The 12791-nt window shown below is 43.2% G+C and overlaps 1 protein-coding gene across 1 annotated transcript in view; it reads left to right on the plus strand.

The window, feature by feature from the left end:
- The window catches only part of ACSM5 (acyl-CoA synthetase medium chain family member 5), a 35634-nt gene extending 29243 nt beyond the window's left edge, over window positions 1-6391 (plus strand). The window contains 4 exon segments of the mRNA XM_047713935.1: window positions 3088-3215; window positions 3310-3409; window positions 5227-5346; window positions 5783-6391. Of these exon segments, the coding sequence (XP_047569891.1) occupies window positions 3088-3215; window positions 3310-3409; window positions 5227-5334 (336 nt within the window). The 3' untranslated portion in view covers window positions 5335-5346; window positions 5783-6391.
- The last annotated feature ends 6400 nt before the right edge of the window (window positions 6392-12791 follow it).

The raw sequence follows: 12791 nt of genomic DNA on the forward strand, positions 1-12791 counted from the left end.
GGCTTTTTTTTTTTTTTTTATGACGTCCATTAGCTTGATAAATCATTCTCCATCCCTCACTTTCAATCTGCAGGTGTCTTTGAGTCTAAAACTAGTCTCTTGTAGGCAACATATAGATGGGTCTTGTTTTTTTATCTGTCCTAATACCCTATGCCTTTTCATTATAGAGCATTTAGTCCATTTACATTCAGAGTGATTAGTAAAAGATATCAATTTAGTGCCATTTTATTATCTGTAGAGTTGGTGTTTCTGGTGATGTTCTCTGGTCCTTTCTAGTCTTTGTTGCTTTTGGTCTTTTTTTCTCCAAGCAAAGAGTCCCCCTTAAAATTTCTTGTAGGGGTTTAGTCACAAGCTACTTTAGTTTCTGTTTGTCTAGGATATTCTTTATCTCTCCTGCTTGAATGACTGTCTTATTGGATAAAGAATTCTTGGCTGCATATTTTTTTTCTGTTCAGCATGTTGAATATATCCTTGCACTCCTTTTTGTCCTGCCATGTTTTGGTGGTCAGATCTGCCAAGAACCTAGCTTAGGTTCTGTCTTCCCTTGTAGCTTAAGGACCCCTTTTCCCTTGCTGCTTTCAGGATTCTTTCCTTGTCTGTGCATTTTGTGAATTTGGCTATGATATGCCTTGGTGATTGTCGGTTTTTGTTGAATTGAATGGGAGTTCTCTGTGCTTCTTGAATTTTGATATCTGTGTCCTTCCTCAGATTAGGGAGGTTTTCAGCTATAATTTGTCTGAATAAATCTTCTGCCCCTTTTTTTCCTCTATCTTCATCTTCTGGGATTCCTATGATATGAATGTTACAATGTTTTAATAAGTCACTGAGTTCCCTAAATCTACCTCCATGGTCCATCACCTTTCTTTCCCTCTTTTTTTCAACTCATTATTTCCCTTAATTTTGTCTACTGTATCACTGATTCAGTCCTCTGATTCATCCATCCTCCTTTTTATGGCCTCTATCTGGAATTGCATCTCAGTTACAACATTTTAAATTTCGGTCTAACAGATTTTAGTTCTATTATCTCTGGAGTAAGGGATTCTCTAGGATCTAGTATGCCTTTTTCAAGCCCAGGTAGTATCCTTTTAATTGTTCTTTTAAATTCTAGTTCAGACATCTTACTTATATCTGTATTGATTAAATCCCTGTTCATGAGTTCTACCTCCTGTTCTTTCTTTTGGGGTGAATTTCTCCAGCTCGTCATTCTGTCCAGAAAGGAAAAGAAGAGAGAAAAAGAAAGAAAACAACAGCAACAAAACAAATAAAAAACTAGATCCTGGGTGTTTCTTGGTCTGCTTATTAAAAGAATCTAGATCCCAAAATAAGAAAGAAAAAAAAATACAATGAAAGTAAACAAAAAAATAGTATATATGTAGTATATATGAAAACAAAAATTTTAAAAATTAATAAATTTTTAAAAATAATTGAAAAAATAAGAAAATAAATGAAAAAATTTTAAAAAATAAAGAATAAAAGCACAAAGGAGTCTAGACACTATTTTCCCTTAGAGCTGAAGCTTTGCAGCCCTCTATGATCAATAGACTTTGTGTGAGTGAGTTGTTTGTGCAGGTCTTCTGGGGGAGGGGCCTGTTGCACTGATTCTCAGGTGGACTTGCCTTAGTGCAAATGGGCCTCCAGATTGCAAATGGGAGGCGGGGGTTGGTGTAAGGGGCTCTGGACTCCACTAGGTGGTGCTCTTTTGCTCCCTAAAGCCTTTCAGTGATGATGCACAGGGTGACTATGACAGCCCCCCACCTTCTAGTCCTGCAGTTGAAAGTTCATGCCCCCCCACTCTTCAGTGAGCCCTCACAGAAGAGCAATCACTCTTGTGTTCCTGGTTTCCATCAGAACCCTGCATTTACCCTGCCTGTCTCTGAGCATTTTTTTTTTTTTTTTAAATCTCTGACGCACAACTGAATTTCAAAACTCCTACATTTTAGGGACTCCTGCAGGTCAGACTGTGCTGTTCCTCCCTGGAGCCCTGGGGAGGAGGGTGGGGGGGGGGTCTCCCTACGCTTCTGCTGTTTGCCAGGCCTGTACCAGGAAAGCGGGCACAGTTTCTCAGTTATCAGAGTGATTCACAGTTTATGGCAAAACAGAGCAGAAAGCCAGCACCTGCACTGGCTGTTCTCAGCCACCTTCTACGCTCCTATGCCTGGAAACAATGCAGCACTTATGTGCCATCTGTCCTTCTTGTGACCAGGGGATACTGAGAGACCACGTGAGTTCTGCCGTGCTTTGCCACCTGAGCGCCTTTAAGCCAGGCACATACCCATGGTAGCAGACTTCTAAAAGTTTCAGTTTTGTGCCTTGCTGCTTATAATGCTTTGTGGTAGCCTCCACCTGTGGGGTCCCTCCCTGCCACTGGATCCACAGCTATGTCTCCCCAAATTGAAGTCTCTGCATCTCCCACCTACCAAAAGGTAGCCACAGTCTACTTGTAGACTAGAGTTTTTCTTCTCTCAGAACTCTGATTTCTTAGGTGTTCAGAGTGTTTGGATTACTATCTAGCTGTATCTGAGGGACGAGACAAACTTAGGGTTCCCCTGATCCTCCGCCATCTTAACTCCTTGTCTGGTTTCATTTACTCAGCATAATGGTTTTGAGACACACCTGGATAGTTGCACACAGCTGTAATTTTGTTTGTTTCAAGTAGCTTCTTTAAAGCTTTGAGAATCAGAGTTTGATTAGCTTTTCCTCTTTCCTCGACTCTTGCCTTTTGGCCAACTGCTCACTTCCTACTTTCAGTGATTCCTGAGCACAAAGAGTATCAGTATGTTCTTTTATCTTAAAAAATAGAGCCAGTGGCCCTGTGTCCACCGTCCTGCATTTAACTATGCTTTCTTGGACCCTTCCAAGGAATGGTAGCAAGTGGCTGTCCTTAACTATTTCCGGGCATCTCCTTCTATTTAAGAGAGAGAAAGTGTATAAATTCACAACTCCTAGTCCGGTGGGAAATTCTGGCCTGCATGGTCTTTGGGAATTGCTTTTATGGGTCCCCAGCCTCCTGCATGGGCCTGCGAGGGCCAGAGCTGGCTTGAGTGGCTGTTCGAAGATGGCCCTTCATGTGTTTACTTTGTCTTCCAGAACAATCCTGAGAAGACAGAGGCATCAGAACGAGGGGACTTCTACATCACGGGGGACCGAGCCCACAAGGACAAGGATGGCTACTTTTGGTTCATGTGAAGAAATGATGATGTGATTAATTCCTCAAGGTCAAGCTGTCTGCTCTGTCCTTCTCCCTTTGAAGCTTTGTGTGTGTGTGTATGGGGGGGGGGTCACTTGGAAGAGTTTGTTTTTCTCTTCCAGCTACCGGATTGGGCCCGTTGAAGTGGAAAATGCCCTTGCTGAGCACCCTGCTGTTCTGGAGGCTGCTGTGGTCAGCAGCCCAGACCCCATCAGAGGGGAGGTAACAGTCCAGCCAAGAACATTGCCTCCTGGTTCTTTACCTGTTCACACCCAGCAGAGTGAGCTGGAAGACCCACATTCCCCCCTATTTCACTCCACGTGGGTACTACAAAGTCTGAAATGCCACACATTCCTTTTGGTTAAGCATTAATGTCAAGCCTTTAGAGGCCGACTCTTGAGAGGGACACGAGGAGAGGATACCAACACTTTCGTGTCAAATGGACCTGGAACTGGGTCCAAAAGAGGTGGACATTAGATAGGAGAGCTTGGCAGTGGGTTCAGTCTCTGTCATTCGTCCTGGCTGATAGAGAGCCCTTTCCCATTTGCAGATGAGGATATAACAAGCACACCACACATGGCTGCTGACAGTGCTAACCTGAGAGGAATATCCATCTTAAGGGATGACAGAATAAGTATCCATCATGACCCTGCTGTATCAGAAAGATGAGCCAAATTCCATAAGCTGACCTCTCCCAGGAGAAATGCAAATTCCTTCCCATGGATCTCAGAGAAATAGAGTGGGAGAAATGAAGCTTTTCACTGGCTGTGAATCCAACATAACCCTACAGTATGGTGTAGTTACCTTATGAAAGTTAGTACAACATCAGGCTGTGTGTGTTCTCAGAAGCACGAGGGCCAGAGGAGTGGGTCTCTAAGTCAGGGCCCTAGACTACTCACAGCTGCATCATCTGGGATTCTTGTTTAAAATACAGATTTCTAGATCTCAAGTCAGTCTTGCTGAATGAGAGCGATTGAGGATGCAGCCCAGGCCTTCTTCATTTTGATTAGAAGCCCCTATCCAAGTGATTCTGATGCCTGTTAAAATTTGAGGCCAATGATTTAGAATAAGGGAGGTGGGAGCCCCATATATGTTCTGGAGAAATCACACCTGGAAAAGTATACCTAGCATTGTATATCGCAAATTAGCTGGGGTTGTGACAGATGGCTGTGTGTGGTTAATCTGCATATACTCAGAATGGAGCCTCGCGCATAGAAAGGTGTCAGTACATGTTTGGTAGTTTTAACAGTCAGAGCCTTTCCCAATCACCAGATCTATCTGAACATGAAATGTAGTGAGATGCCCGCTTTTGGGAAGCATGCAAGGATGGTGAACCCCCACCTAACAGGGCTTGGTGTCAGGATGGTGAACCCCCACCTTGACAGAGCTATATGCTGGGGTGGGTAAGCAACCTACTGGCCTTTGACCTCTTCCACTCCTGTCAGAAACCATGTTCCTTTGTAATGTGTCAGGACTCTTCCTTCTTAATGGGAGGCAGCCTGCTAAGAAAGGCTCAGGCAGTAACAGCCAAGGTACAGAAAGTCCCACTGGACACATGGCATGGAAGCTGTGCAGCAAAATGTTTGCTGGTTGGAAACACGTGTACATGCAGGCTCAGAAATACCCACTTCCCCTCAGTGCATTATTCCCAGTCCTGCATGTCCAACTACCTGCCAGGTACTTTTCCAGTCACAGAGACTTGGAAGTAAGGGACTCTGGGGAGATTGTGAAACTTCTCTTTCCACAGAGAATTTGCATCAGAAAAGAAGCTCCTTGGCTGCTTACAGTATTATTTTAGGAAAGAGAAGCAGTTTGGGAAACAGGTAGGATCCTGGAATCATTCTACAAAAAGTGTTTCCAATAGTTGGTCCTGGAATGGAGACAATAGGAAAAAAAAATGATGTTGTCCATTTTGTTGGCTGAGCCAGAGGCGCTGTGGCAGAACTTTCATGCTTGGCTGGCAAAAGGAGAAATAAGTTGTTATAAAGGGATTGATTCTTTCTGGTTTTAGAGGGTTTGTTTTTGTGTTCTTCTGGTAGGTGGTGAAGGCCTTTATTGTCCTTTCTCCATCTTACTCCTCTCAAGATCCTAAGAAACTAACTCAGGAGCTCCAGGAGCATGTGAAAAGGGTGACTGCTCCATACTAGTACCCCAGGAAGGTAAACATCAGGGGTTCTAGGACTTGATGAGCTGAGAAATCACCTGAGCACACATTGCATCTGCTCTCAGTCAGGGCCAAGCCCCAGGGGTGGGGGGGGGTGGGGGGAATGAAGGTACAAATAACAGAGCTTCTCCTTCAGCCTTTTCTCCCTGTTTCCTCACTGGGCCCACCCCAAACCACAGTTTGTTCCTACTCTAAGAAGTGACAGACCTCAGATTCGGGGGGTGGGAGAATGGGGGCGTGTGGAGAGACGGTGCTGAATCTCTGTGGGCAAGATCATGTGCCCCAGACCCTGGCCATTTTGGTCATTGCCATTTAGAGAAAACTATGAGTCATGGACACTTTCCAACAAACTGGCAGAGGGTAAGGATTCTTTCAAGTCAGAAGTCCTTCTAGGAAATGATTTCAAACTGTTTTTGTTTTATGGTCACTAAGTGGCCTTTGTTTCAGAACTACCCAAGATGGTTTCTGGAAAGATCCAAAGGAATAAATTGAGAAGCCAAGAGTGGGGGGAGATGAGAGGCAACCCCCGAAAGGCCCCTTAGGCCTCTGAAGCTTCTAAGAGGAACTGGTGGGATCACTGGTTAGTCCTTGTCTGGGGCATCATCCCTTCAACCCTGTGAACATCGAAGGCTTTCAGTTCCAAATGAGCAGGACCCTGGAAGAGAGCAGAAGAATGTCACTAACCCAGATGCACAGCCCCTGCCAGCCTAGTGTATGTTTGATGGCTTGACTTCCCCCTCCTCTGTCTGAAGGCATCCTCAGCAGCTGCTTACTGTCTTATTTCCAGCTGATCCTCTGAGGACAGGTCGCCATAAAGTCAGGGCTCCTGTGATCTCATTCACTGCTGGTGGGGAGTCACTTGACCCTTTTGATAAAGCCGTTTGGTAATCATATCCAGGGTCGTGAAAAATTGGTCCTACCCTTTCATCTGGAAAGTCCATCTTCAGTAATTACTGTAAAAGAAAGGATTCAAGGATATGTACTGGAGCATTGTTTAAAACTGTAACAACAACCCAAAAAAAAGGGAAAAAAAAAACAAAGTCCAGCCAATAGGACAATGACTAAGTTGTAGTAGCTTAACTCAGTAACGTATTATGTGACCTTTAAAAATAGGTCTTGGGGCATACTTGAGCTAAATTAAGTTTAAATCAGAATAAAAATAATATATGTGTAGTGGAGAACCATAACTTTGAATGGTAAAGGAAAAACTATGGAAAAAAAGTCTGAAAGGAAATACTTATGTTAAAACCAGTATTCCTGGGGATTGAAAATAGTGGTTGATAGTTTTTTTTTTTCTTTCCTCTGTGTTTCTCTATTTTCCAAGCTTTCTCAGTAAGTATGTATAACTATTATAATGAAAAAAGTATCTTAAAGAAACGATTCCCCCAAACCACACTCTGCCTCCAACAATCATCTGCTGAAGATTAGTGTTTCTAAGAACAGCACACTGAGCAACCAGCTAAAATCAGGCACAGTTCTGTGTATTTTAATTGTCAACCTTCGTGTTGAACAGTACTGATGACATTCTCATTTTACAGGTAGATCAAAGAAGTTAAGCAGTTTGCAGTTGAGGATGACTGGAGTTTTGTCTTCAGTGAGTGCTAGGGAGCCACTAAAGGTTTATGGCAGAGGAGTGATCCTTAAAGTTTTAATAGCCCTTAAAAAGAAAAAAAAAAACAAACTTGTCAAAATGGTTTACTTTTTCTTTAAGTCTTTTGTCTTTGTGGCCTTCCTGGGCTGGGTAAATTTTCTTTGTGTTAAAGGTGGAAATTTACCTTTATGTTAAAGGTGGAAATTATGTTAAAGGTGGAAAGCTTTGGTGATTTACCCCAGACCCGATAGGTCTGACTCTGCAGCCTCATTAGTGCTCTTGGGGTGGGGTTTGGAGTCATGCCTTAGACACTGCTAGAATTCCTAATGAGCCCCTCAAAATGTCAATTCCTTCCAAGCCAGGGGCTACCTGGGGGAAGTGGCTCCTGACATCACTGTGTCATTGTAGTTACATTGTTCCCTTCTCTTAGACTTAGATGCAGGGCAGACGATCCCTGGCCTCTTCTCCTCTAAGGTCCTGGGCTGAACCATTCTGTTCTTCTCCAGCTGTAATCAGAGGTCCTTTGTCCAGACTTCAGTCAGCATAAGCCTGAAGGGTGGGTGATGATGAAGGGTGGTAGAGGGGTGTGGGGAGGCCCGCCCACCCTCACCCCTTCCTGTCCACCCTCCCCAATTCTGCCTCAAGCCCCCTCAGCACCGCACTGATGCACTTAACCAACCCCCCACCCCCTGCCAAGCCACCTCTCCACAGTTGCCTCAGCCCAGCTCAGCTTTGAAAGGAAAAAGGCCAAACTCCCAGAGGCCGCTGGAAGGTTGGGAGCCAGGCACCATCAATCCACACTTCCCTACCAGCAGCCCCAGCCCTAGAAGTCATTCATAGCAGTGACAAGAGCTGCTACCGTCCCTCTATTGACAACCTGGCACTGTGCTACGTGCTCTGCTGAGGTCCTTTCACTCTGTTATTCCCCACCTGCACTCACTCCCATGCTGCCTTCGGGATTGTGACTCTCTCTACATACCATCTGTGCTGTAAATCAAATCCCCTTTAAAAGAAAGCATCTTTGCCCTAAGCAATATATACATGCATTAGAGGATGAGTCTGAAGTTCTCTTCATTTTCATTTTTTCTTTCTTTCTTTCTTTCTCTCTTTCTTTCTTTCTTTTTCTCTCTTCTTTCTTTCTTTCTTTTTCTTTCTTTCTTTCTTTCTTTCTCTCTTTCTTTCTTTTTCTTTCTTTTTCTTTCTTTCTTTCTTTCTTTCTTTCTTTCTATGTTTCTTTCTTTCTCTCTTTCTTTCTTTTTCTTTCTTTCTTTCTTTCTCTCTTTCTTTCTTTCTTTCTTCTTTTTTTCCAATATGCACCAGAAGAACCATGAATGTGAACGCTGCTCAACCAAAGTCACCTTGCAAAACCCACATTGGGGAAAACAGATCCAACCAATTTCTCACTCAAATCCTGAGAAGAAGGCATTAGGCTCTCCACTTGACAGATGGAAAGACTGAAGCTGGGGATATCTTACATAGCAGCCCCTTCCTGGGTCTCCACTCCTCTCCAGTCTCTGCCGGGACCCCTGCCCACTTCTCTCAGATTCCCATCTCTTTCTCCTTCTCACACTTTTCACCCCATTCCTTTCCCTTTTTTTTTTTTTTGTAAGTTTTTATTTAATTCCAGGTAGTTGACATGCAGTGTCGTATTCCTTTCAGGTTTGCAATACAGTGATTCAGCACTTGCCTTCTGCACCCTGTGCTCATTACCACACGTGTCCTCAATCCCCATTACCTGTCTCACCCCTTCCCCCCACCCACCTCCCCTCTGGTAACTGTCAGTGTGTTCTCTGTAGTTAAGAATGTGTTTCTTGGTTTATTTCTCTCTTTTCCTTTGCTTCTTTGTTTGATTTCTTAAGTTCCACATATGAGTGTAATCATGTGGTATTTGTCTTTCTCTGACCGACTTATTTCACTTTAGCATACCTCCTAGCTGTATCCATGTCATTGCGAATGGCAAGGTTTCATTCATTTTTATGGCTGAATAATATTCTACTCTATGAACACATCTTTATCCATCTAGCTGTGGACACTTGTTGGGCTGCTTCCGTGTCTTGGCTGTTGTAAAAATGCTGCTATCAATATAGGGATGCATGTATCCCTTCGAATGAGTGTAGTTGTATTCCTTGGGTAAATACTCAGTAGTGTGGTTGCTGGTTCCTAAGATAGATTTATTTTTAATTTTTTGAAGAAACTCCATACTGTTTTCCATAGTGGCTGCACCAGTTTGCATTCCTATTAACAGCGTAGGAGGGTTGCTTTTCCCTTTCTCCACGTTCTCACCAACACCTGTTGTTTCTTGTGTTGTTGATTTTAGCCATTCTGACGGGTGTGAGGGATATCTCATTGCAGTTTTGATCTGCATTTCCCTGATGATAAGTGATGATGAGCATCTTCGTGTATCTTTTGGACATCTGTATGTCTTTGGAGAAATATCTGTTTTTCAACCCATTTCTTCAACATCTTCAACCCATTTTTAATTGGATTATTTGTTTTTTGGGTGTTGATTTGTTTGAGTTCTTTATGTATTTTTGATAATAACCCTTTTTTTTTTGATATGTCATTTGCCAATATCTTCTCCCATTCAGTTGGTTCTCTTTTAGTTTTGTTGTTTCCTTTGCTGTGCAGAAGCTTTTTATTTTGATGTAATCCCAGTAGGTTACTTTTGCTTTTGTTTCCCTTGCCTCAGGAGACATACCTTAAAAAAAAGCTGCAACAGCTGATGTCAGAGAGGTTACTACCTGTGTTCTCTTCTAGGATTTTTATGGTTTCAGGTTTCATATTTGGGTTTCTAATCCACTTTGAATTTATTTTTGTGCATGGTGTAAGGAGGTGGTCCCTTTGTTCACCCACTTTGCCTCTTCCTGGCCTGAGGGCTCAGTGGTACTAAGGCTCAGCTTTTAAGTCTTCTTTTGCAAAGCTTTCCCTTCTGCCCATCCCAGGGATCTTTTTGAGGGATCCCAGTATACCCTACCTAACCATATGGTGGCAACAATAATGGAGATGCTAAGTAGGCTGGGGTTGATGGCCTACAGTCGGACAACAGCTTTGTATTTTTTTCCTCCTGCCGCTGATATTCAGACCCACTATGTCTACTTTCTCTACCTCACCCAGAGGATTGTATGCCCTTGGATATACTCCTTATCTTTTTATTCCTTCTCAGACCCATTTTCAAGCATTAAAATATTTAGTCCAATTTAAATTTAACTAAACTGAAATCCAACTTAGAGCTGTCTCTTTTTCCCTAGCCCAGGCTTACCCAGGGTTTGTGTGGTGTGTTTTTCTCACTTCTGCAGTCTGTTGGTCTTAGTAGCCCTTATTCATTCACTGTAATGTTTATTGAGTACCTTCTGTGTGCTAGATACAGTTCTAAGTTCTTGAGCTAAATCACCGCCAAAACAGGCAAAGATCTTCTTCCTCATGCGTTTTAGATTCTAATGGAAGGAGATACAGGCAAAAAAAAAAAAAAAAAAAAAAAGAATAAGTAAATTCTATAATGTATTAGAATGTGAGGAGTTTTCAAGAAAAAGTAATACTGCATAGGGGTCAGGGAGGGAAGATAGATCTCTCTTTGTACTTTTTCTTGAAAACTCATCACTTTCCATGTCATTAGCTACCTTGCCTCCAAACTGGGAGAGATCTGTATCAGTCACATTTGTGACCATCTGAGAACAGCAGTCAATAATGTTGACTAATTGGCAAAACCAGATATTTGCAGGGAATATGGTATTCTGTGGCTTATCTGGGGAAAATTGGCTCCAGAACTTCCAAACCAAATAGGTCTGTTATTTTGCCCCTATTTCTGGGAGGATAAATTACTTTTTCTTGAGCTTCCTTCCACTTGTGGGACCCTAATTATGATTCCAGGACCACAGCCCTCATTCCCCAAATCCGCTGCATCAGAGATTGGGGGTGATCTCCGGGATCTCTAGGTGATCAGTAGGAATGGTTAGTGACTCCCAAACCCTCTGTACATACAGGTGTGTGGAGTCCAAACACTGTTCTCCAAGTCTCCTAATCTAGTCTTGCTATAATTTGCTGAGTGTTTTACTATATGAGAATGCGTTTTTTAAGAAAAACTTTTACTTATTACTTTTTTGAAAAAGTAAATGTAGCTGGGGCAAAGGCATGCAAGGGCACCTGGCTCTCGGGGTCCCAAACAGATCAGGTTCAGCCAATCACTGCTGACAAAATCCAAAGGTAGAGAGACAAGTGGTGGTAAATGAGAAAGGAATTTATTTCAGTGAGGCCAACACCAGGAAGACAGCAGACTAGCATCTCAAAGTTTCCACAAAGTGTTGAAAATATTTCCAGGCTTATATAAAGAAAATATGGGACAAAGGTCAGTGAGTATGGGCAGGGGGGCAGTAAAGGTCAGGTGGAGCATTGCCTTAAGTCAGTCACACAGGGTGTTGCTACATCAGGGCAGTCCTTACTATTGCTTGAGGGGGTAGTTTCTATTCAGTCAGGAGGTGCTTTGCCCACAGGGTCTTTTGCCTGAGTTAAAAGGTAAGCTGGAAAGAAGGGTTTAATTGGTTAGAAAGTACAGACTGAGGTCAAAGTGCAGGTGGTTGAAGTCTTTGATAGGTAAAAATTTAATTTGAATGAGTTAATAAGAAAGCCCACTTTGATCTGTTTAAGTCAAACTTGCTCCTTTCTCCAGAAGCAACTGAGGTGACTGGTTTCTAGCACTCCCTACCAGAGGTATCCTAAACAGCTATCAAGTTCAATCCTCACACGTCTAAATGGTCTCCTAGGACTAGCCCCCATTTTCAAGTAAGAAGACTGAAATTCCGGGCAAGAGTAACAACTTCTTTAAGAGCACACAGTTCAGGGGCGTCTGGGTGGCTCAGTGGGTTAAGCCTCTACCTTCAGCCTGGGATCGAGCCCCACATCGGGTTCTCTGCTCATCAAGGAGCCTGTTTCCCCCCTTTCTTTACCTGCCTCTCTGCCTACTTGTAATCTCTCTCTCTGTCAAATAAATAAATAAAATCTTAAAAAAAAAAAAAAAAGACTGGAAGAACACACAGCTCAGTAGCAGGGGAAGACAGATTCAAATCCAGACAGACTTCATGTTCTTGGTCCTTTATCATGAACTTCTATAGCTTCTATCTAGCTGTACTGTGTAGTCATGGATAAAGAGGCTGATAACCACAGGAGCTGAAGAACCAGAGGGTATTTGCACAGGGAAGAGGGTGTCACTGGCGCAGGAGAAAGGACAAATCCAGACTTCAGAAGAGAGCTCTGTAAGGCAGGGAGAGTAGCAGTGAGCAGGAATGCATGGGATGGGGTGAAGTCGGTACCCCTTCCCCAGACCAGGGAAGTAAATGAGGCAGAGGTGAACAACTTCAATGTTTCTAATAGGTGCCCAAGAAAGAATGCAATGGGAAGCATAGGTGATCATTTGGGACTCCTCATAGACCAGGATAAAGCCTGGTAAGGTAGATCCCTTATTTCTTTCCACCAGATATCTACGGAAAATGTCATCTCCCTTTCCCAAGCAGACAGAACTATTTCTTAAAAGTCCTCTAACAGAGCCTTAGAGAAGGACAGCAACTCGGGTACCTAATTCTGCAGGATTTAGGTCTCTGCTGGGGTCCTATTTTCGTCCCCTCTGTGGCAAAGTGATCAAAATAAAAGAAGTGACTGAACAGAAGGGAAAGGGTTGTTCAGCTGATTTCCTGTTTCTGGTGCCTGAAGCCCCATTGTAGGTAATTGGTGAGAGGGCAGAGAACAGCAACAGCAAGAGGTATTTAGGGCAGACACTGGGGAGGACTTTCTGGAAGAGAATTAAGAGACTCATGACAGTGTGATTCGGAGATGTTTAGGAATAGCTATTGCAGGAGTAT

The sequence above is a fragment of the Lutra lutra genome, chromosome 18 (genome assembly GCF_902655055.1).
Source record: "Lutra lutra chromosome 18, mLutLut1.2, whole genome shotgun sequence".
NCBI classification, from domain to species: Eukaryota; Metazoa; Chordata; class Mammalia; order Carnivora; family Mustelidae; genus Lutra; species Lutra lutra.